The sequence below is a fragment of the Sciurus carolinensis genome, chromosome 18, assembly GCF_902686445.1.
Source record: "Sciurus carolinensis chromosome 18, mSciCar1.2, whole genome shotgun sequence".
Taxonomy (NCBI): Eukaryota; Metazoa; Chordata; class Mammalia; order Rodentia; family Sciuridae; genus Sciurus; species Sciurus carolinensis.
This window is the reverse complement of record NC_062230.1, coordinates 30,183,053-30,205,876: the sequence shown is the minus strand read 5'-3', so window position 1 is coordinate 30,205,876 and position 22,824 is coordinate 30,183,053. Positions and strand designations below refer to the sequence as shown.

Below are 22,824 nucleotides of genomic sequence, written 5' to 3'. Positions count from 1 at the left end.
TGGCAGAGGACCCAGGGACAGAGAATAGGAATGGAAGAGGCTTCTTAGCAGGAGAGTTGCAAGCTCAGGGCGTCTGGTCAAAACTTTCAAGTAAGAGAGAACAGGGGCAGACTAGTGAGTCCTACCTGCTGTTAAGTTAAAAGTTCTTCCCTTTTGTGAAGCTTGCACCGGAGAAAACCAGTTCAGCACGGATCCTACTACAGGTATCTGCCGCAATACTCCCTGTAAAACATAACCTGTGCTCAGGATCGCCTTGCTACGCCCCACTCCAAATCCACTGGCAGCCAGGGTCCTTGTGGTGGCCTCACCTCTTCCAGAAGTCGCTCCTCATTCGCCTTCTGCAGCTGGACTTGAGCTTCCTGAATTCCTTTCCGAACGACTTCCGTCATGTTTTCTAGAAGCTATGTAAGACCAAGAAAGGCATTACTTGTCTGTCTCTTGCCTAGGACCTACAAGAACTATGAACACAGCATTTGGGACATTTTTCAAAAATATATCAGTAAATTCTGCACTTAAACACTGGTAAAAATGAAAATAGGAAATCAAATAGAGTATTAAAATGCTCATGGAGGCCCAGACAGACACACTTTGGCGACTGCACTCAACTGCCAGGCAACAGAGCAGAAATAACTATTTACAACCTGAATGTTTCATCAATGGGAAACAGACCGTTCAACATTTGTGAAGAGTCAGAAGTAATACAGAAGTCTGCCTAACAGTGAATACAGCTGGTTTCTCAGCCCTAATTTAAACTTCCTTCTCTTCCCACCCTACCCAAAGGAACTGCATAACATCTCTGCCTCCTCTCAGACATGCCAGGTTTGGAAAATGTCCTTATCTTTATACACTGGTCCTCCATGCCAAGTGGCCAATAGGAGCAAGTCTGTTTCTGGTGCAAAATCCCATTACCAGAAACACCTGCCTCATCTACTCAGGCCCAGCTAGCTCTTTTTAGTGAGGCAGGCGTCTCCCAGTGCTGGGTCACTGCCATCCAGTCTGCTCTGCACTGCACTGCCTGGTGAGCTCACCCAGGTAGGGACTACATCACGCCCACTTGGCATTCCTCATGCCTGGCACCACGCCTAGCCCACAAGCAACGTTTACAAGCTCTCTGGGAAAGAACCCACGAGTAGCATTTTTGGGGGTAGCGTCTTCCTTCAGGACCCCGGAAGTTGGTCAATCAAAACCCAGAAAAGGCTTTGAACGCCGACTGGTCTCACGGACCCTGGAGTTCTCCTCAATCTCCCGGGCGGTGACCGCAATGGTCTCCACTAGTTCGGAAACATCTGTGTCGTCACTTGCCATGCCAATGTAGATACAGCTCTTCATGCTTTTGTACTCAGGGCCTGTGGGAACAATAGACAAGCTTGGCCCCCAAGTCCTCTGTTGAGGGTGACCCCTGGGCCACTGTCCTTTATAATAACCAGGACAGTGCAGAAGGTGCCTCCTTCATGGAGTAGGAAAGACACTTCTCACAGGGACAGGAAAAGGTGTGGAAGGCCGTTGAGGGGAGGGAGGACTCAGGGCCTAGGAGCCGCACTTCCATCTGCACCAAGCCAGAGCTTCCTCCCAAAAGGAAACCTGTCTTCCTTTAAGCATTCTAGGAAATGTCCTTCGAAAAATCTTTACTTATAAAAGCAGTAATTACCCATTTTAAATGTAAGGTCAGATTCCAGTTCATTTAACTTTTTCAGGAGTGCAGCATGGATATTTTCCCCCTCTGGGTCTGATTTCAAACTGTTCTTATCATCATTAGCATGTTCATACCTAAAAACAATATCAAACAATAGCACTTCAATCTGAGAACAGATGTCTCTTCAGACACAGGATTGCAGATGGAGTGTTAACTACTAAAGATTAACATGGATGTGGAGTGGGACAGATGGGCAAAGGAACCACGGATGTGTCTTGAGATCAAAAACTTAAACAAGAATATTCTGAGTGTTTGGTGCATGAAAAATAAGAAAGAAGCAAGGTCTGGAAGTCTCCTATATGCCATGAAAAAAAGGAGATGTGCCTCCTTAGGGAAGGAAAGCAGCCTCAGGACTGCACACACTGACCTAGAGGCCATGGAGTGCTCTCTGGGACCTGGGGTCTTTTCCTTCTTGATATGCACTCCTGTGTACCCAGGAGGGTAACTGTCTCTCAGGGTCTCCCCCTGGTACTCGCACGTTGGCACATATAGATGGCTCATGGGGTTGCCTGCTTCACAGAGTGTAAAGGGGACCAAACCACCTGTGTGCTGGGCTTTAACAAATGTCCAGAACGCGTAGGTGAGTTGTCAACAGATGACTATCCCATGCCTTACACATATTCATTTTGGATTCCTAAGCCGGTTCACAAAATGACCCACCCATGTGCTTGACACAGCCAAGTCTTCATCACATGGCCAGCCAAACCTTTACCTGACAACCCCGATTCCAGGCCAGTTGGGGTCATCAACATACAGGAGACCTGCTGTCCCTTCTACTTCCTGTTTGAACTCTTCTCGCAGTTGCAGGGTACAGGTCAGGACTGGCATTTTGCTTTGGATGCAGGCTACGAGTTGATCCACATCCTCTCCTCGAGTTCCTAAAACTGAAAACATTCACAGGATGTTCAAGAAATGCTTAGGGAACAGTTAACAGTGAGGCAGGGACTCCCCTTCCACTATTACCAAGTTCAAAAGCTCTAGATACATCCAGCTGGCTGGAGCTGAGGAGTTTAAAAAAAAAAAAAAAAAAGCCACTTATCCAGATATAAATGAATGTAGGAGGCTGGAATTATGGCTTAGTGGTAAAGCACTTGCCTGGCATGTGTAAGGCCCTGGGTTTGATTCTCGGCACCACATATAAGTAAATAAAAGATCCACTGACAACTTAAAAAATATATTAAAAAAAAATGAACATAGATGGCTGTTCGAGGAGTAAATGTTCTTTTTTCCACCCCCCAGGAGATTGATGATTTATGTATTTTTGGTACCAGGGACTGAACCCAGAGGCACTTAACCACTGAGCCACACCCCCAGCCATTCTGAGACAGGGTCTCATGAAATTGCTTAGTGTCTTGATAAATTACTGAGGCTGGCTTTGAACTTGTAATCCTCCTGCCTCAGCCTCCCAAGCCATTGGGATTACAGGTGTGTGCCACCTTGCACAGCTGAGGAAATTTTAATTCTCAAACTCTCCAATGTAGAGACCAGATTCTTCTCACAGAAAGACTGCTTTGGTCATGACATCCTTTCACAGGTTAATCACAGAAAGGAACCTCAGGTCCTCTCTTCACATCACCACAAATGGAGTTAAAGTGCAGCGTTCTGGTGCGTTTGTCTGAGACCCGAGGAAAAGCAGGGAATGGTGACAATACCATCTTTTCAAGGAAGTGCTAGGAGGTGTCAGGGCTTTGGTGCAAGCATCTTGGCATGCTGCTCCCCGCTCCTGCCCTCCATTCAGCCATGACACCCCAGCAAGCTCAGGGCATGCTGCCTTGGGGGTACTCAGCTGGCTTCTCCAGCCCCAGAGACTCAGCCTCCAGGGCTGGGGGTGAGGCCTCCAGCAATCTCCATAATGGCTTTTTCTTTGCAGGACAAATGTCTGCATTTTCTTGCTTTCATGATTTTGAAAAAATATCATCCAAAAAAGATGAACGCATCTCATGAAAAACCACCAAACATTTTCTTGAAAATGCTTAAATCATCTCACAAAAAAGTACAACCACATCTTGACTTTCTTCCAGATAATATTTTAAAAATAAACACATGGAAGTTGTATATGTTCACAGGGTACCATGTGCTATTTTAATACATGTGTGCACTGCAGTGTGCAAATCAGGGTAAGCATCTCCTCAAACATTTACCACTTACTTGGGGGAAAATATTCAAAGACTTCCTACCAGTTTTGAAATGTGCAGAACATTACTGTCACCAGAGGTCACCCAATTGTGTTACAGGACACTAGGACTTATTTCTCCTGTTGTTTCAGTCTTCACATCACTTCTGTGAGGTAATGAGGAACATATCTGGAGAGCAAGAATCTTGCTCAAGGTCCCACGGGCACTTAGTGGCTGAGAAGGAAGGTCCATATCCCCAGGACTTTGTCATGAACACACTTCTAACTACACTGCTTTCTGAAAAGTCTACACGGGTGGCTCTCAACATTCACTGGCCTCCTGGAATCTGTGGGGGATCTTCTGGATAGCGGGACACTATCCAGGAGGGTGGCACATCAGGAGAGGGCATGGGAGCTCTATGCCCTTCCTTTATACCTTGCCTTGTACAGTTCTTCACCTCTGAGTAACAAAACATCCTGTTGTACACCTTAACTACATATAACAACGACATGACACTGACGTCCAGGCTCCTCTCCTGGACCTAGGAAATGGGATTCTTGTTGGTAGCCCAGCTGCTGGAAGTTGTTAAGTTCCACAAGTTGTTAAGTTCAAACATCTGGCTGGGAGTGAGAACCATTGAAATAGAAAAACCAGGGTCACAGGATATCAGAGCATAGGAATTTGTGACCTCAGAAGTGTCATTCTATTTCTGAGAAGTTACACTAGAATGTTACTCTACCTAAATGTAGTCCAAAAGAATAGTTAAAGCCTTCCCAAAAAATGAGATCCTGGAACTGGGTGTGGTGGTGTACTCGTGTAATCCCAGTGACTTGGGAGACTGAGACAGGAGGATTCTAACTTCAAGGCCAGCCTCAGCAACTTAATGAGGCCCTAATCAACCTAGTAAGAGCAAAGCCCTCCTAAATTTGATCTCCAGTACCCACCTAGCCCCCCAAAAGACTGTCGGAAACCACAGAACCATACGTCATAAAGACAAGTTAACAACCAGCCCACCTGGACTTTAATGGACATGGAACCACTTTCTCTGGAATAAAAGTGAGGGAAATCCATGAGACTGGTTGGTTACCTGAAGCTGTCATCAAAGGGCTGAACCGCACACATGTGCCCTCGACTTCCAGGTCCATGACAGTGAGGCCACTTGCAGGCACCAGCTGTTTCAGTTGCTCTCCCAGCTGTGGGATAAGGACAGTGTGTCAGCTTCTACTACACAGGACTTGAGTGTCTCCCACCTCCCCTCACCCACTCAGCCCAGATCACAGGCTCCTAGGGCTGGTGTTCTTTCATCTTCAGACTGTTGTCTCTGAATACTTATAGTAACTTCTTTTTGAAATGGCACATTTTACATTTTTTTCCCTTACTAATACAAATTATAGAAAATCTATGAGATGCAGATAAACCAAAACACAAAATAAAAATTGCCCACACACTACTCAAAAATACCAACTGTTGACATTTGGATCTTTAATCTGTGAATAGACTGTGTGTTTGTCATAAAACATGATATTCTACACACAGTTCAGTAACCTGAAGATTTCATTTCATTTCATTCATTTTTCATTCTAATTTAATTCATTTCCCATATGCTTTGACCAGGGTTCACAATGGCTGTTGTGAACTACTTTGTAAAGACACACCCTAACTTATCAAACCCTGGCAGTGCTGTGGGCAACAGCCTTGTGCTGTCTAGAACACAATTGAGACAACGATCCCAGAGGTAGGACTGCAGTGTCCAAAAAGCTGCTGAGCACACAGCCTTGGACTGGCACCGTCAGCCCAGCACAGCACACAGGGACTTGGCCTGGGTGCTTCTGATGTGGCTCAGACCTCACCCCACACCCAAGCATCAGCACTGCAGCCCATGTCTGCTGCTCTTTTATAGGCGGATTCAGCAGCAGTGGGCACATGAGGAAACTAAGGAAAGGAGGCCCGAAAGACTTGCCAGAGGTCACAGCATGTGAGTTGGTGATCTGATTCAGAGCAGAGCCCAGAATAAGCCCAGTGCCTTCCTAGGAGGCTCCCTGCTTGTGGGTCTGAGTTCCCATGCATGAGGCCAGGTGACAATGCTCTGGGATGTAAAAGAGAGCAGACTGAAGCTTTCCTTACCCAGCGATTCAGGGCATCACAGGAATGTCTCTCCCGGCTGACTGTTGCAGGTGCCACGTTGGGTGCTGGGACAGCTTTAAGAACAGAATCTGAGGCCAAAACACAGGACTGACTCCCAGAAACATGGCTAGCTAAAAGAAACATCATAATGAAACCCAATTTCACTTAGATCTCAATATTAAAAAGTCTCATATTACTGAAATCAAATGTGTGTCTGATAGAAGATTTAATGTCCCACACTGTTTTCCTCATGAACTATGTAACAGCTGAATACATTCACAGAAACAGAATAATTTCATTTTTTAAAAGTCTGCTTTCAAAAAATTTTGAGAGGCAATCCAAAAAATCACATTGAAGGTTAACAATGAGTCTAACCAGCACCATGCAGGTCAGAATGCCCAACAGCATCCACACTGGGCCTCACAAAAATTATCCTTCAACTCTTAAATGGCTTGGGAACTTATTCACGCCAAAGAATGTGCCAGACACGTGGGATACATATAAAGCAGGCATGGGTTCTGTCATCTTGGAGCTTCTGTCTCATTGAGGAAACAGGCCACAGAGAAAATGAAAATCACTATGTCATTGCTAGTGCCATGAAAGAAGGGAGGGGCTCCAATACGATGGAGTCACTTCAGACAGGACAGCAGAGCAGGTGGGCAGCTAGTGGAGACCTACATGGTAAAAAGGAACCAGTCCCTAGAAAAACAAGAGGAAATGTGTTTGAAGTAGAGGGAAGAGCAAGGGCCATGTCACGTGCTAGGAAAAAGCATTCCAGGAATGTGGAAATCAGTCTGATTGAAGCACAATGAGCAAGAGGTGTCAGAAGTTGAGGAGGAAGGCAGGGAGGGACACCACAGCCTCACATGGCAAGGGACAGAGCCTGGACTTCACTCAGCTGAAACAGGAAGATACTAATGGGCTTGGCAGGGAGTGAGATGCTCCGACCTCCACTTATAAAGCTCACTCACTGTGGAGCACAGTCTGGAAGGGACTATGTAGAAGGAGGAAGTCAGAGACCAGTCAGGTGGGACCCTGGCCACCTAGGTAAAAAAACAGTGATGCCTTGGACTAGGTTGGTGGCAGCTGGGACTTCTTGTGCACCACTGTGCCAGCTGGGACTTATTTAAAAGTAGAGATTCCTAGGTCTAACCTACCGAATCAAAATATCTAGGATATATGTCTGGCCCAAGAATCTGTGTTTTCAAGCGACTCTTTCTTAGCCATTCTAACACTGGTCCAGAAACTGGCATTTAGTAACCACTAGTTTAATCATAACTATAGAAAAAAATTTTTATTTATTTTTTGGTGGTACTGGGGATCAAACCAATGCTAAGTAAGTGCACTATAACTGAGCTAGATTCCCAGCCCTCGAAAATATTTTTGAGGGCTATCTATTTAACTTGAAATAGTATCATATTTAAAGCCCTTAAACACACATACGAAAATAATCCTCTTTTAAAAATGACCTACCTGAGTCTGGTAATTCCTGGAAAAATCTGAATACCACTACTGGAGAACTGAGCTCATCTTCCACCTGCAAAAACAGAAGTCTGGGATTACCAAGTGATCATGAATTCCCAACACCCACAGAATGAAACACTAATTTGGAAAACAGGCTAGAGATACTCCATTTTATACACAAACACATTCTTAAAACTCAAAGGTTAGGGGCTGGGGAGATAGCTCAGTTGGTAGAGTGCTTGCCTTGGAAGCACAAGGCCCTGGGTTCGATCCCCAGCACCAAAACAAAACAAAACAAAACAAAAACTCAAAGGTTAAATGCTAGAGAAACAAAAAGCAAAGGTTTGGTAAAATGTTTAGAGGTACCTATGGACCAGCCTGACAGCGCCCTGCGGATTCTAGGATCAGCCTGACAATGGTACACTGACATTAAAGCAGGAAGAAATTTGAATATGAATAGATAAACATAGTTCTAACACTAAAGATCTAAAAGGTAAGAAAAAAGTAGAACTAGAATCATTCTACTAATGCTTTCAAGAATTCCAGAAATTATCAGGATTTATTAGAACTTTTTAGACCCAAAGTGGTGGGGAGAACAAGTACTTTCTCTACACCTTGTAAAATTTCCAGAACAGAATACAAACCTGTGGGCAATGTAGACACCCACAATCTAGAACTGTATATGTATTTTCTAAATATATTTACTTAAATTTGATTCTCAGAATCAGTACTTATACAAAACAGGCACCAGACAATTCACTGCCTTAATGCATTTCATAAGAGATGACAACAGTCACTGGATTATGAAAACACAGCAGGAGTTCCTGCTCTCCACTGAATGAACACGTGGTCAGCCATCAGCTTCACCTTGGGGTCAGGGTACAGTGAGCAGCAATGTCCTTGGCAGCCTCTGTGGTGAATGGGGGCTGGGGGGCATCTCTGGGGGAGAAGTTCAACAATAGCAGCACTATAGCTCTAGTCATAAAACCCATGTTCCCAGGCGGAGTGTGATGACTCACCCATAGGGCCACAACAGGAAATGCTAACTTGAAGAGAGAGGAAGCAGCTTGCCCAAGAACTTTCCTACCAACTTTTCAAAGGACCTTGTGGATATGATTCTGATCAAGATTTATATTCACATCTCCCAACTATTTAATGAGCTAGTTCCTGTGCTAAGATGCTTTCGTATCGGTTATCTCCTTTAACTTTCACATAAATAAGACTATTAATACTTTTAAAGAAACAGGGGCTCAATATTTTAAATAGATCAGCATAATAAGCCCAACAAATAAGTAGGAACAAAAAAGGTGACAATTCATCCGTTCCCCCATATTCAGTTAAGATAAGGCAGAATAATTTGAATGCTATGACTTCTACGTATATTATGGCTGCCTTCTTTCCTTGAACTCTAGTGTCAAATGTTGATATGCCTAAGGAAGAATGCACAGGGTTATATATATAACCTGGTTCTAGCAACATGGCAGACTGAGCTAATACTGAAGTTTTCAATTCTAAATATCTGAGATACTGGATTAAATATAACCACAATGAAAAAAGTCTAAACTACTGCTGGGCTCACATCAAAGGTGAACTCAGAAAGAAGACTGTAAGGTGAGTGTCAGGGAAGGAGCAGTATGGATGGGCCTGGGCCTTGGCTTTCAAGGACAGGACTGTGGGTTTTAATGCACAAGTGAGGGACAGCAGTGAAGTTTGCATAAACCTTCAAGAAGCTTCTATAGGAAAAAAGGCAATGAACAAATACATGATTTCAGATAGTAAAAAATACAATGCAGAAGGAAAAAAACCCAGGGATAGATGATGGATGGCAGTGGGAGGTTATCTTAGGGTGGTCAGAAAGTCTTTTGAAGAGGTGATATCCCAAGTAAGATCTGAAAGCCAAGGAACCACTCATGAGAAGAACTGGGAGCAACGAGTGTTTCCAGGCAGAGGGAGGCTGCTGCGGAGGCAAACTAAGCAATGCATGCAGGTACTCGGGACCATGGATGGCACTCAGGAAGCATCTCCCAAGGAGCAACTGCAATGGTGATGATGACTGACAGGCCCATAGTGCTTTGTGATGTGTGCCAACTATTGTACCCTCAAATGAAAAACACAGCCACTGGCAGAAGGGATGGAGCTGGGTTATGTCTGGGTTGTGGTGGCCTGATAAAGATGTTCCAAAGAACTGGTCATTAGTTGGGTATAGCTGTACACGCCTGTAATCCCAGCTACTTAGGAGTCTGAGGCAGGATGATGACAAATTCTAGGTCAGTCTGGACAACTCAGAGATCCTATCTTAAAAATTTTTAAAAAGGGGGCAGTGCTGGGGATGTAGCTCAGTGGTAGAGTGCTTGCCTAGCATATGTAAGGCCCTGAGTTTAGTCTCCAATAACACATACACCCACCCAAAACCAAAACCGAAACCGAAACCTGGTGATTAATACCATCAAAGACACGAGGAAGAACCAGAGTGGGCTCAATACAGCAGGGACCAGAAAAGAATACAGGCTCTCTGTTGCCTTGATCGCCAACAGCTTGCTCAGCCTGTTCTGTACTTTGGGTCTCTCTTTTTGCAATCAGTAGACGACAACATACTTTGATTTGACAGCTAGGATCACAGGCTCAGGAAGTTACAAAAATGACTCAGTGTCACAGGGCCACCCCACGGCACTACTGAGAGCAGAACTTAAGTCTCCTGACTTAAAATCAACCCCATTTCTTCTCCATAAAGTAAGATTTCCCCATCTAGAGTTCAGTTCAAATGGTTCCAAGCTCCTATCTGCAGGCAATGCGGACAGCCTCCCTACCCTTAACCTAGCCTCCCTCTAAGATATACCTACTAACTTCAACTCCAAATAAACTCAAATATTAGTTTTAAATTGAACTGTACTCTGCAGAATTATCAAATAGTGAGTCTATTTAAATAAAAATCTAAAATACAATGAAACAAAACATGAAAACATTCCCACCTGAGCTGATACACATTCTTGGATGTTAGTGTTGCTAAATTTCTCATTTCCTTGTCCCAGGATAGAGGGAGCAATCTCTGAGAGAGTCATTGTAGGAAGACACTAGGAGAAAATAAGAGCAGGGCCACTTGCTTTTCTCTTCCTCATCTCCCTTTGGGCAAATGAAAACTCTGATGTCAGAAGGCTTCAAAAGTAGCCGAAGGCATTCTGAGACACAGAAGGCTTTCTCATTTCAGAAGATGGGTGTTCTATTGTCATTGGATAGGTGAAGACATTGGTGCTTATAAGACCTTTGTGCCATTCTAAATCATAACAGGATAAATGGGTGATATGAAAGCACTACAGGAATCGAAACACTATATGGTACAAATTTCTTCTCTTGAGCTATGTGCGTTATTAACGTGGTTATAAACTCACACATCTCTCGAATGTTCTAGTTTTATTTACAGGAGCTGTCACAACTCAACTCGTAGGTATCACATCTGGAGAAAATCATTCTATTGCTGAAGTTAAGAAAGTTACTTATTTCAAAAACAGGAAAGTCTATACTATACCAAGATTTTGATGTGGTTCACTTTCTTCAAACTTTCCTGCAACCGTTGGCTCTGCAAATGACAAACAACAATTTATGTAATTTCATTAAGATTGATACAACACACTAGTAAATTTTCAGGAGGGTCATTGAGGGTCTGCAAACAAGGATCTCAGGCAGACAAAGGCATCTGCTATTTGGTGATTTCTAAATTCTGGCTGCCAATTTTTGCAATTCAACATCTGTAAATATTTCTCAATGTTTCAGTTAAAATTTACACACACTGGTTCAAGAAAAGTTCTTTCTAATAAGACATGTGAATTTATTAAAAACCTACTAAGTTCAGCTGTGTATGGTGGTGCACACCCATAATCCCAGTTACTTAGGAGGCTGATACAGGAAGATCACAAGTTTGAGGCAGCTTGAAGAACTCAATAGACTCTGTCTCAAAATAAAATATAAGGGCTCGGGGTGTAACTCAATGGCAGGGTGCTTGCCTACCGTGCGCAAGGCCTGAGTTAGAGCCACAGTTCTGCAGGGAAAAGACAAAACAAAGCAAAAGCCACTTGAGCACAAACACGAGCAAGGCATGGCACTGACTGCTGGTGGAGGAGACGAGGGGCAGCCAAGGGAACATGTGCTTGTGAGCTGGTTGAGGCCTGGCTCCGTCACTTACCACCTAAGGACCTGGATAAGTCACCCAGCCTGTCACTTACTAGCTATGACCTTGAACATGTTATTTAAGCCCTCTGTGCTAGTTCCCTCAACTTTAAGATGGCATCTTATTGGGTGGTTGTGAAAATCAAATACATCAATATATATTATGTTCTCAGGAACAGGGTCTAGAACACACTGTGCACTATGGAAATGATGGCTGCCATCACTGCCACTGCAGAATGTCTCAGTTCACCAGGATGGGGATAACAGTTAGCAGTATGGATATACTAGTCCAACAGATACTCATTGAGCATCAGATTCTGGAAACCCCTCATGGAACCTAATTTGGTGGTGGTGGTCATGGGGTTCTGGGAACTGAATCCCAGGGCACTCTGCCACTGAGTTATATCCCCAGTCCTTTTTATGTCTTTTATTTTGAGACAGGGTTTTGCTAAGTTGCCCAAATGGGCCTCAAACATGCCACCCTCTGCCTCAGCCTCTGAAGGTGCTGGGATTACAGGTATACACCACCATGCCCAGCCTAAAACTTTTTTTTTTTTTTTTTTTTTTTTTTGTGGTGCTGGGGATTGAACCCAGGGCCTTGTGCATTTGAGGCAGGCACTCTACCAACTGAGCTATATCCCAGCCCAAAAACCTAATTTTTAATGTTATTATCAATGGAACTTACATCCTAGTGAAGTTGTGGGGGTCAAATGAGTTGATGCATGTGAAGTGCTTCACAGTGCTTGGCACTGAGTAAATGCTCCATGCCTGTTACCCATGAAGATGCTGCTGCTGCTGCTGCTAAAGGGAGTTGGGGGGAGAAGACTGCTCTCTGCCCCCAGGGAATATGAGATACACACGGACTATAAAGCACGGAAAGTACATAGAAAACTGTATCTGCTGAAGTCCATGCAGTTTAATGTGTGCACTTACAACAGTGAGTCAGCAGCAGGGGCTCAGTCAAATGCTCATAAGTATTTGAGATCAGTCACAGATTTTGCTTGCAGGAAGATGCCAGAGCTGTGGTGACCTCAAGGGTTTGGCAGTCAGTGTCATCATTATTTTCCTGTATCCCACAGGCCAAAGGGAATTGAAAAACTCTCCCTTGAGTGCCCAAGCCTTCTCCAAATTAACTAAGTTACTAGGGCAATAAAGGCTCCTCTTTCCTAAGACCCAAACTGAGACATGAGCTAATAGTACAAGAATACTTTAAAAATATGGTACTTTTATAAACATAAATCTTAAAATTTTTTTTTAGGGAATTATCCTATGAATCAAAGGGCCACTGTCAGAGAAATAAAAGCTAGTTTTTCTTAAAATATAAAAATGACATTAAGGAAGTACCAATTCCACCCCCGCCAAACACAGTGTTACATATAATATTCAAGAGGCAGCTGCTTTGCAAGGATGCTCGATATTATATATGTGATAAGTACCACATGTGTGTGCACGCATACACACATATTTTTAAGTGCTGGAAAGTGAACCTTTGTGCAGGCTATAAACATGAGCTCTACCAATGACCGCTGTATGTCCAATGCTCACTGCCAATCCAAAATGATTTAAACATATATGCATAACTTACTATGTGATCAGGCACTTTACATACATTAACTCATGAGGTCCTCATATAACAATCTTTAGTAAAATTATATCCCTGTCTCACAGGGGAGAAAATGGAGGTGTTGAAGATGACACCATGCTTCTGAATTTAAGTAGGGCTCAACTCTCACACTGCATAAATACTACTTTTTGCATTCTAAAAGTTATGGTCTGAATGTTTGTATCACCCAAAATTCCTCTATTGAACCAAATCCCCAATGCAATGGTATTAAAAGGTGGGGACCTCTGGAGGTGATCTGGGCATGAGGATGCCTCATGAATGGAATTAGTGAGGGTACATACAAAAGGGACTGCAGTCTGTTCCCCCTTTTGCCATGTGAGGACAGACAGAAGGACTGTATATGAGGAAGAGGCCCTCATCAGATGCTGAATCTGCTGATAAGAAATACATTTATGTTGTTACCTTGACTAAGGTATTTTGGTATAGCAGCCAAATGGATTGAATATTTAACTACAGCATAATTATACATTTTCCAAAATTAGAGCACCTCAAATGCAAAGAGAATTAGAATTGACCCCCAAACCCTGCAATTTGGGAACCCAAGCCAGTGTGTTAGAAGTATGCATGTCGTTCTTATCCTACCTTTAACCTCCATATCCTCTCACCCTGAAGGGTCAATCAAAGGGAACATTTATTCCCCTTCTACATCCTTCTCCCTCCTTGGAAGTCATCTTGTGATTTCTCATTCTAGGCTGACAATGGTATTCCTTTTAATGTGTGTGTGTGTGTGTGTGTGTGTGTGTGTGTGTGTGTGATATATATATATATACATACTGGGAATTAAACCCAGGGGTGCTCTACCACTAAGTTATATATGCAGCCCTTTCTTTTTTTTTTTTTTTATTTTGAGATGGTCTCTGAAAAGTTGCCCAGGTTTGCCTTGAACTTGTGATCTTTCTGCCTCAGCCTGCTAAGTGGCTGGTGTTACAGTGTGTGCCACCAGGCCCAGCTTCTTTTAATCTGATTTCATCTAGCACAAATGCTGGGTCAATGCCAGCAGCTGCTCCTAGATCTTCAAGCAAGAAACATATACATGCAGGGCAGTAAGTCTGATTGTTTATGAGATGATAAGTTCAGAGGATGAGGTGCTGGATGGAGAATACCCAAACGCAAGATTTTTCTGCGTTTTCGTTGCTTTTGTCAAGGAGACTTTGTGATTCATTTAAACTTCAGGTTTCTACTCACCAGTTGACAGGCATGCTTTATCCTCTCCACGATTCCATCAAGTCCCAAGTATTGTAAAGATAACCACAGAGGCAGGGCACGGAGTTTGTCTGCTGGCTTATTTGATGTAAGACCAGCAACTAATATCTGAAAAGTCAATTATGGGTGCATTAATCCAAGGCACTGAAACCTCAGAAGTAACTAGCTACCATTTATACACACACTCTATGTGACAGATGCTTTGCTTTCTTTATCCATTTGATCTCCCCATACTCCAAAGGAATTCATTCCAGGTAGTTGAGCTCAGAGACTTGGCTTTATCCAAGGGTTTAGAGGTAAGGAATGACAAAGCCAGGAAGAGAATCCAGATGGGTCACAGGCCTGTGTCAGAGCTCTCAGTCGTTCAAAAGGCAGCCACTTGCAAGGGTGCCCTGAGCATCCTCAAATACCCAGCCATTATCAAATGAGTAAGATATCAACTGTTTTAGCAATAATCACTTAACATGTATTTTGTATGTGCCTGCCATTAACCTACTATCAAAAACCACAACTTCTGATTTTTAAAAAAGTATGTTACAACCTACTACACAATGTGGATCACAGGCCTTAAAATACTTCCAACTCGGTAATTGTACATCTGAGAACCTATTCTAAGAAACGATTTGAAATGTAGAAAGATGTTCACTGTCTCATTATTTCAGTAACAAAAATATGAAAACATTCAACAGGTTCACAAATGGTCATGATAAAAAACCTGATACTTAAGTGACTATTATGCAGTCATAAAAAAATCCTTCATACATAGTATGAGGTGCATAATAGAAAAATATATATGATATGGATCACTTGTATGAAAATTAAAACAAAAAGATAGTGAATCAAGGAAAACTTTCACTCTTTCCTTTTTTTTTTTTTTTTTTTCCTGTATTTTGTCCCTAGCTGGGCACTGTGGCACACACCTATAATCCCAGTGACTCAGGAGGCTGAGGCAGGAGGAGCACAAGTCTGAGGCCAGCCTCAGCAACTTAGTGAGACCCTGTCTCAAAATAAAAAACAAAAAGGACTGGGAATGTATCTCAATAGCAGTGTGCCCCTGGGTCAATTTCCAGTACCACAGAACAAACCACTACCACCACCACCACAAAACAGGCAGATCAGAGAGAGACTCATCTGGATTTTCAGCCTCCATAATTGTATTTGTCTCTAAAGGCAATAATGAGTACTAGTCACTCCACACTCGAGAGAGGACAGCTCACCAAGGCAGGGTCATCGTGCTTGTAGAGTGTGACTGCGGGAACAGCCGGCAGGCCCAGCCATGGGCCAGGAGTCAGCGTCATGCTGTCACATCTGGTTGCAGCCTACCAAGAAGAGGACTTCTCATTAAATTGTCAGAACACTCTAAACCCAACTCCCCTTTCATTTAAAAAAACTTCAAACACCAATACTGAATCAATCCAGAACATACCAGAACTGACGAGGAGATATAACCCAGAGCCAATGTTGCCAGATTCACACTGGAAGAAAAAACACCAATCTAAGAACTAATTGCTTAATGTTACTGATTCATTCAATATGTACTTTCCAATAAAAAGAAGGCAGCTGTGCTATTGCAGCATGACACACAAATGTCTTTCAGCTGTCATTAGCTTTTATGACAGCAAAGGAACAGGTGGATCATGCAAATTCCAAGAAAACCTTCAAAATGCTTCAGGGCAGCTCCCTGTGCAGTCAGTCATGTGTATGCTACTCGGTATCTTTCGCGGCTACTATTTCCCAGTCATTGCTCTTTTTGGAGATGTGGTGGGTCCCATCACGCTGGCTGCCCTGCATCTGCTTCCTACTTTTCCCTTAAAGGCACTCCAGTGGCCTCTGAGAAACATCCGATTTCCTCTACCAGAACAGGTGCTTTCGGTGGACACATCACCTGCTCCAGAAGTGGGCAGTTTCGTGACCTAATCTGTCAGTGTATTCTGCCCTGCTGGAAGGCAGGCTGGGGTCTGTGCACTGTAATAGGAAAGTCATCCCATTCAGCTGACACACAGGATGCCAGCAAGTGACTGTGGTTAGGGGAAAGAGGTGGGAGGAAGACAGTGAATTCTGGTTGACACTGTACCTAAAGTCAGCCCTAACACTGGTCTTTTTAGTTAGACAATAAAATCTTTTTTGGCTCAGTCAATTTGGGTTATTTTGTTATCTGCAACCGAAAGAACCCTTAGTGATAAATGTCACTACAGAGAGGGCCTGGATGTCCATTCTTCTTCTTCTTCTTCTTCTTCTTCTTCTTCTTTTTGTGGTGTTGGGGATGCCCTGGATGTCTACTTTCATGAAGACTACATACAGGCCCAGCATGGAGCCATATAAGCCACCTACCCTTCCACGTGAAGCCAGATGCCATACTGCTCACAGAGCTCTTTCAGACGCCCAATCTTGTCTGTGTGGCCTACTGCTGCAGTTCCTATAACGAAAAAAACAAGCAGGGATATCAGATAGAACAAGTATCTCCTGAGTGTTCAAATATAGGAACGTTTATGTACAGGATCTCCCCCAGGAGGGAAGAAACTTATTACATCCCTATTTTATTAAGATTTTTGTTTGTATAATGACTTAAAATCAACTTCCGCAAGTTGATTTATGTACGCTTATGTGTACTCTCCATTATATGCATCTAACTGTATTACTGATTTTCTATCCACTAGACCTAATGATTTATGAGAAATAGTCAAGTCTCCCATGAAGACAGTATGGGTTTGACAACAGTTCAACTGCATTCTGTAAGTTTTTTCTTTAGCTTTTCTTTATATATTTCAAAGTTCTGTCCATAAGCATTCATAACCGAGTTACATCTTTTGGGCATAGAGTCTATTTTACCCCACACTAATGTGGCTACAGTATTTTTGTCAGCATTTGCCGAAAATATTCTTCCTCACCCTACCGTCATGGTCTGGGTTATTTTGACTTAGGTGTGTCCTTTAGAAACACACACTGCGCGCGCGCGCAGGCGCACACACACGAACCTGGGTTTTTTTCTTTGTTAATATAGAACATGCAATCTGAAGCCTATTTAAACATCAAGCACTTTGAGCCACTCCCCTGGTGACATGATTGCTCTACAGATTTTGTTGGTCAGGTTCTTTTTCTGATGGAGTTTAAATCAAATGTTGAGTCATGTATTCTCCCAGTTGTCTCAAATTTCCAGTTAGTAGAGTTACAACTAGTAAGATTTTATGCCCCTACCAATGCTGAACAAACCACACTAAAGAAAATGGCTTTTTCCCCCCAAAGTCTATGACAGGAAAAGGGCTGAAAACTTTTTCACACACAAATCTATCTCAAAATTTAAAAATTATCTCAACTGACACAATTTGGTTGAAACAAGATCAAACACCAACACATGACTCTTCCATCACATCAGAGCACAGAGCTATGTTTAGTGACTGGACCACATTCAGACTCCTTTTCACATTTTATGGTAATGTCTGCTGACTAACTCCTGGGATGTGTCTTCTGGTGACTGTAATAAATCTCACTAGGAAGTCACTCCATCACATGCCAGTGGCAGCCCCTTTAGTCTGTGAGTGAATATGGGCAGATTTGTGTTTATCTTTACACAATAAGGTAAGTCAGGCAGGATGTGTGGTTTCTTTCTGGCAATAAGGATAGTTAAGTATTTTCTTTTTTAAAATAAAGAGCTTTACTGAAGCACAATTCACAGGCAATAAAATCCAATCATTTAAGGGTACTGTTCCATGAGCTGATGATATGGTAATATTACGGTTTGCTCTGGAGGCACTGCCATACTCTTTTCGGAGTGGCTATAACATTTTGCACTCCTACATGAAGCCAATTAAAGACGGGCAGTTAGGATAGACAGGTGATCGGGTCAAATGGAGAAAATGGAAGCCAGTTTGGAAGCTAGGTTGGAGACTGTCCCTGGGAGATTGGAATGTCAATGTCTCCAGAGCCCTTTGATTACCAAGATTACCTGCCTATACTACCTCTCCCAAAAGGTTGTAGACAGGGAGTTGTTAATGCCCCCTGGGCTGCTACCTGCCTGGATCACTCCATTTGGCCCTGCCCCTGCCCACCAGCAACTCCAGGGCCTAGTCACAGAGGTAGGAAGGAGAAAGATAAGGTGGAGAGGAGAGCAAGAGAACAAAGGAAACTTTAGTTCATAAAAGGGGCAGGGTACTCTCACTTCTTGGGATACCAGAATGCCAGCTATGGCCCCTTATCCCTCCCAGGAGAAGTCTGTGTTACTACTTTTAAATAAAACCTGCCTCATATGGTTGCCTTGGGGTGCTTCTCTAATGTTCAAACTTCAACATCTGAGGAAGCAGTACTTGTCACTGATAAATGGTGGTAACACTACCGGCAACATGAGAGCTCTAGTTACTCTGCATCTTCACAAATATTTGACACTGTATTTTTAATTTCCTCCACTCTAACAGAAATAGTAATATCTCATCTTGGGGTACTTTTTGTGGTGCTGGGGATAGAACCAGGGCCTCAAACATCCTAGGCAAGCACACAACCACACAGCTGTACCCTTAGCCCTCACTGTGATTTAAAATTGCACTTTTCTAGTGACTGATGACATTAACCATCTTTTCAAGTGCTTGTACAGTCATGTATTTTCTTTGGTAAGTGTCTATCCAAATCTTTTGTTCATTTTAGGTAGTTTCTTCCTGCCTCCTCTCTCTGTAGTGCAGGGGATGGAACCCAGAACCCTGGAATACCAGGCATTCTACATAGCACTGAGCTATATCTCCAACCCTCTTGTGTTCATTTTAAAAACTGCACTGTCTTTTTATTGTTGAATTGCAAGAGTTCTTTACATATTCTGGATACAAGATATTTCTCTGAGAAGTGTTTTACAAAATATTTCTCCCAGTCTCAACATAATCTTTTGAAGAGTAAAAGCTTTTAATTTTCTTTCCTTCCTTTTTTTGGTGCTGGGGATTGAACACAGGACCTTGCAAATGCTAAGCACTCACTTTACCACTGAGTCGCACTCCCAGCCAAGCTCTTAATTTTCAATAAAGTATAATTCATAGTTCATGTTTTTTGTGCCTTACTGAATCTTTTTTTTCTTTTTTGAGATACTGCCCTGGCTACCCTTGAATCTGTGGTCCTCCTTCCTCAGCCCCGAGTGGTTGGGAGTACAGGCATATAGCACCATGCCTAGTCCTAAGAAATCTTTGCCTAACCCAAGGTCACAAAGATCCTTTCTGTATTTTCTTGTAGAAGTTTTCTAAGTTACCTTAGCTCTTATGTTTATATCTATGAACCATTTATAATTAATTTTTATATACAAAGTGAGGTGAGGGTTGAAGTTCAGTATTTTCCCACATGGAAATCCAAGTTTTCCAAGACCACTGGTAGAAAATACTATACTTTCTCCTTTGAATTATTTTGACATATTTGTTAAAAATTGAGTGACCATGAGTGTATTTCTGAACTCTCCATTCTTTTCAATTAATCTCACATTTGTAATCTCTTATTTGTAGCTGTGTGTGTGTGTGTGAGACAGGAATTGAACCCAGGAACTCACACATGCTCAGTGTGCACTCTACCACGGAGCTACACTCCCAGCCCTTATCTATAGGTTCAGAGGAAGTCTTGAAGTCAGATAGGGTAAATCTTCAAATTGTGTTCTTTTTCAAAATTATTTTGGCTATTCTTAGGTCCTTTACATGTCCATATACACTTTAGAATCAGCTAATCTATATCTAAATAAGAAACTGAAGAGAGAGAAGGAGAGGTGTTTTTTGTTTTGTTTCATAGTACTGGGGATTGAATGCAGGGATTCTTTACCACTGAACTATGTCCCTGGTGCCTTTTTAAAATTATTTTGAAGCAGGTTTTTGCTAAGTTGCTGAGGGCGGCCTTGAGCTTGTGATCCCTACCGCGGCTTCCCCAGTTGCTGGGATTATAGGTATGCGCCACTGTGCCTGAGAAGAAGCTAAGATCCTGATAGGAAATGAACTGAATCTACAGATTAGTTTCAAAAGAACGGACTTAACAATATTGAGTTTTCCAACCTATGTGCATGGTGTATCAGTCCACTTGTTTAGGTCTTCTTGAATTTCTTTCAGCAATATTCTATAGTTCTCAGTGTACTGCATATACTTTGTTAAATTTATCCATAAAGTTTTCATTTTTTTGATGCTATTATAAATGACTTTTTAAATTTACTTTCCAATTGTGTATTGCAAGAGGTAGAAATTAAGAAACCTTGCTAGGTTCATTTAATTAGTTCCAGGAGCTTTTCTTTAGTTTCCTTTGGACTTTCTATCAATAAAATCATGCCATCTACAAATAAAGACTGTTTTACTTCTTCCCTTTTAATCCAAATATCTTTCAGTATTTTTTTTGCTTTACTTCAGTATCTAGGACTTAAAGCACAATGTTGAATTCAATACAATTAGTGAAGCAGAAAGTGGAAGTTACCTGCTACCCTATGAGGTGGATATTTAAGTGTGACATTTAAAAACTTAATTTAGAAAGGAAGTACATGAAGGAAAGGAAGAAGTGCTGACAAACTAAATGAAAAAAGTGCGCATGCACACCCACACACACTCCCCAAACAAACCAACAACTGAAATCCTAAACGCTAACATTAATATCATAGTTCTCACTATCGTGTGGATACAGACTATCCTGAACATTTCTTAAGACTTGGTCTTTTGAGGCTAGGTATTCACAGTCCTTCTGGCATGTTCGTGATTGAAGACGCAGGCTTATGAGACCTACCAGCATTTGCAACAAGCAGCAGGGGCAGTCTTCCTCGTTCTATGTCGTCTTTAATCATTTTCTCCAGGAAGGCCACATCCTGGGACCAAATAACAAACCATAAGACAGGATGCAATCAGCATAAAAGCTACACGATGAAAAATTATGACTTCCAAAAGAAGCAGATGACTCTCAAATTTAATCACTCGGATCTATTCTGACTCTTGACATTTTTATTTTCCTTAATCACAGATATGAAAACCAAATAGTTTTCCTTGAAACTGACAGAAAAATCAGTTAAATGAGATAAAAGGTAAAAACTATACCTATGCAGAATATTTTTCTAGTTTTAAACACTTAAAAGAAAATGTTCTCTCAACACCCCCCAGTCAACAAAGTATCTATACTAATGTTAAAATTAGTATAAAATTTAAAAATGAAACTATCTTGAAAAACAAATGCAGAACCCTAAAATCTGTCCTTTTTCCTCTGGCTTCAGTTTGGAGAGATTTATCATTTGCATCTCTAAAAATAAGCAAAACTCAACCCCAGGATTATAATAAAGAATCTCGTTTTCAAAATCTGCCCATTCATAAATCCAGGCAACAGTGGTAACTACTTAAAAGAATGAGCTTCAAAAGGAATTTCTGGTACTTATTTTGGTAGTCTTCTTTCTATTTAAAGTAATAGGGCTGGGTAGAGTTCCTGCTTAGCATGCACAGGCCCTGGGTTTAATTCCAAACACCCCTGCAAAAATAGGGGGAAAAAAAAAAAGGAGCAGCAGGTGATATAGTGATTAATGATTATACGATTCCTTAAGAACTAGATGCTCCTGACCTATATACTAGCCAAACTTCATGCATATTCAAACAGAAGCATGTATTACACATAGAAATACCAAAGCAATAAATTAATAAGCTAATAATTATCTGCAGGCCAGCAAACAACTTCAGTTGAAGACAATTTCAAAACTCAACTCCATATTAATTAATAAACCAAAACCAGAACTTACCATCTGATGCTGGGATCCAAACATAGTGTTACAGGGCACACGGCACAAGCAGGGGAAGGGCAGGCCAAGCTGCGAGAAGAGATGCACGACTTCAGAACAAAGTTCTTTGTCACTATTCGCTTATGATTGTGAAAGATGGTGGGTCAATCTTTCGTTTGAAAAATCTCTCCCCTAGGAACTCTTAATATGTAAGTAGATGTTAAAGTACATTTGGAAAGTCAAGCCAAAACCAAAACCAAACAAAACAAAATGGTGAATTGCCAAATACTGTTTAAGAGGATATAATGTTAAATTTTCTAAATGAATTTGAGTAACTGTCTTTGGTACATTCTACCATATACCAAAAAACAAACACTTTTCCAAACAAAGAAACACTGGGCATTCTGAGTGGTAATTTAGGATTCCTTCTCCAAGCATTACTGGTAAATAACACCAGCTAAAGGCATTCAAAGAACAATATCTTATTTGTGGGTCCACCCACACTTAAAAAGTAATAAATATGGAATAACAGACCTACATTTCTTTCTTTTCTTCCTTCTCACCTCCTCCCTCCCTCCCTTTCTTTCTACCAAGGATTGAACCTAGGGGCGCTTAACCACTGAGCCACATCCTCAGTCCTTTTCATTTTTTATTTTGAGAATGGGTCTCATTAAGTTGCTTAGGGCCTCACTAAGTTGCTGAGGCTGGCTTTCAACTTGCAATCCTCCTGCTTCAAGTGGGGTTTACATGCATATGC

General features: G+C 42.0%; 1 protein-coding gene across 7 annotated transcripts in view; it reads right to left on the bottom strand.

The window, feature by feature from the left end:
• Pdxdc1 (pyridoxal dependent decarboxylase domain containing 1) overlaps positions 1-22,824 on the bottom strand; it is a 48,953-nt gene that overhangs the window by 5,018 nt on the left and 21,111 nt on the right. For 4 of the 7 annotated variants that reach the window (XM_047534295.1, XM_047534294.1, XM_047534298.1 and 1 more), the window contains exons 7-22: positions 22,089-22,157; positions 21,098-21,176; positions 16,715-16,799; positions 15,810-15,858; positions 15,601-15,702; positions 14,366-14,491; positions 10,919-10,969; positions 10,365-10,466; positions 7,405-7,468; positions 5,932-6,062; positions 4,895-5,000; positions 2,406-2,577; positions 1,649-1,767; positions 1,225-1,346; positions 309-401; positions 126-222 (exon numbers count right to left, since the gene is read on the bottom strand). In XM_047534295.1, coding sequence (XP_047390251.1) covers positions 126-222; positions 309-401; positions 1,225-1,346; positions 1,649-1,767; positions 2,406-2,577; positions 4,895-5,000; positions 5,932-6,062; positions 7,405-7,468; positions 10,365-10,466; positions 10,919-10,969; positions 14,366-14,491; positions 15,601-15,702; positions 15,810-15,858; positions 16,715-16,799; positions 21,098-21,176; positions 22,089-22,157 — 1,567 coding nt within the window. The remainder of the gene's footprint in view (positions 1-125; positions 223-308; positions 402-1,224; positions 1,347-1,648; positions 1,768-2,405; positions 2,578-4,894; positions 5,001-5,931; positions 6,063-7,404; positions 7,469-10,364; positions 10,467-10,918; positions 10,970-14,365; positions 14,492-15,600; positions 15,703-15,809; positions 15,859-16,714; positions 16,800-21,097; positions 21,177-22,088; positions 22,158-22,824) is intronic. The other 3 variants (XM_047534296.1, XM_047534299.1, XM_047534300.1) reach the window with 3 other exon arrangements.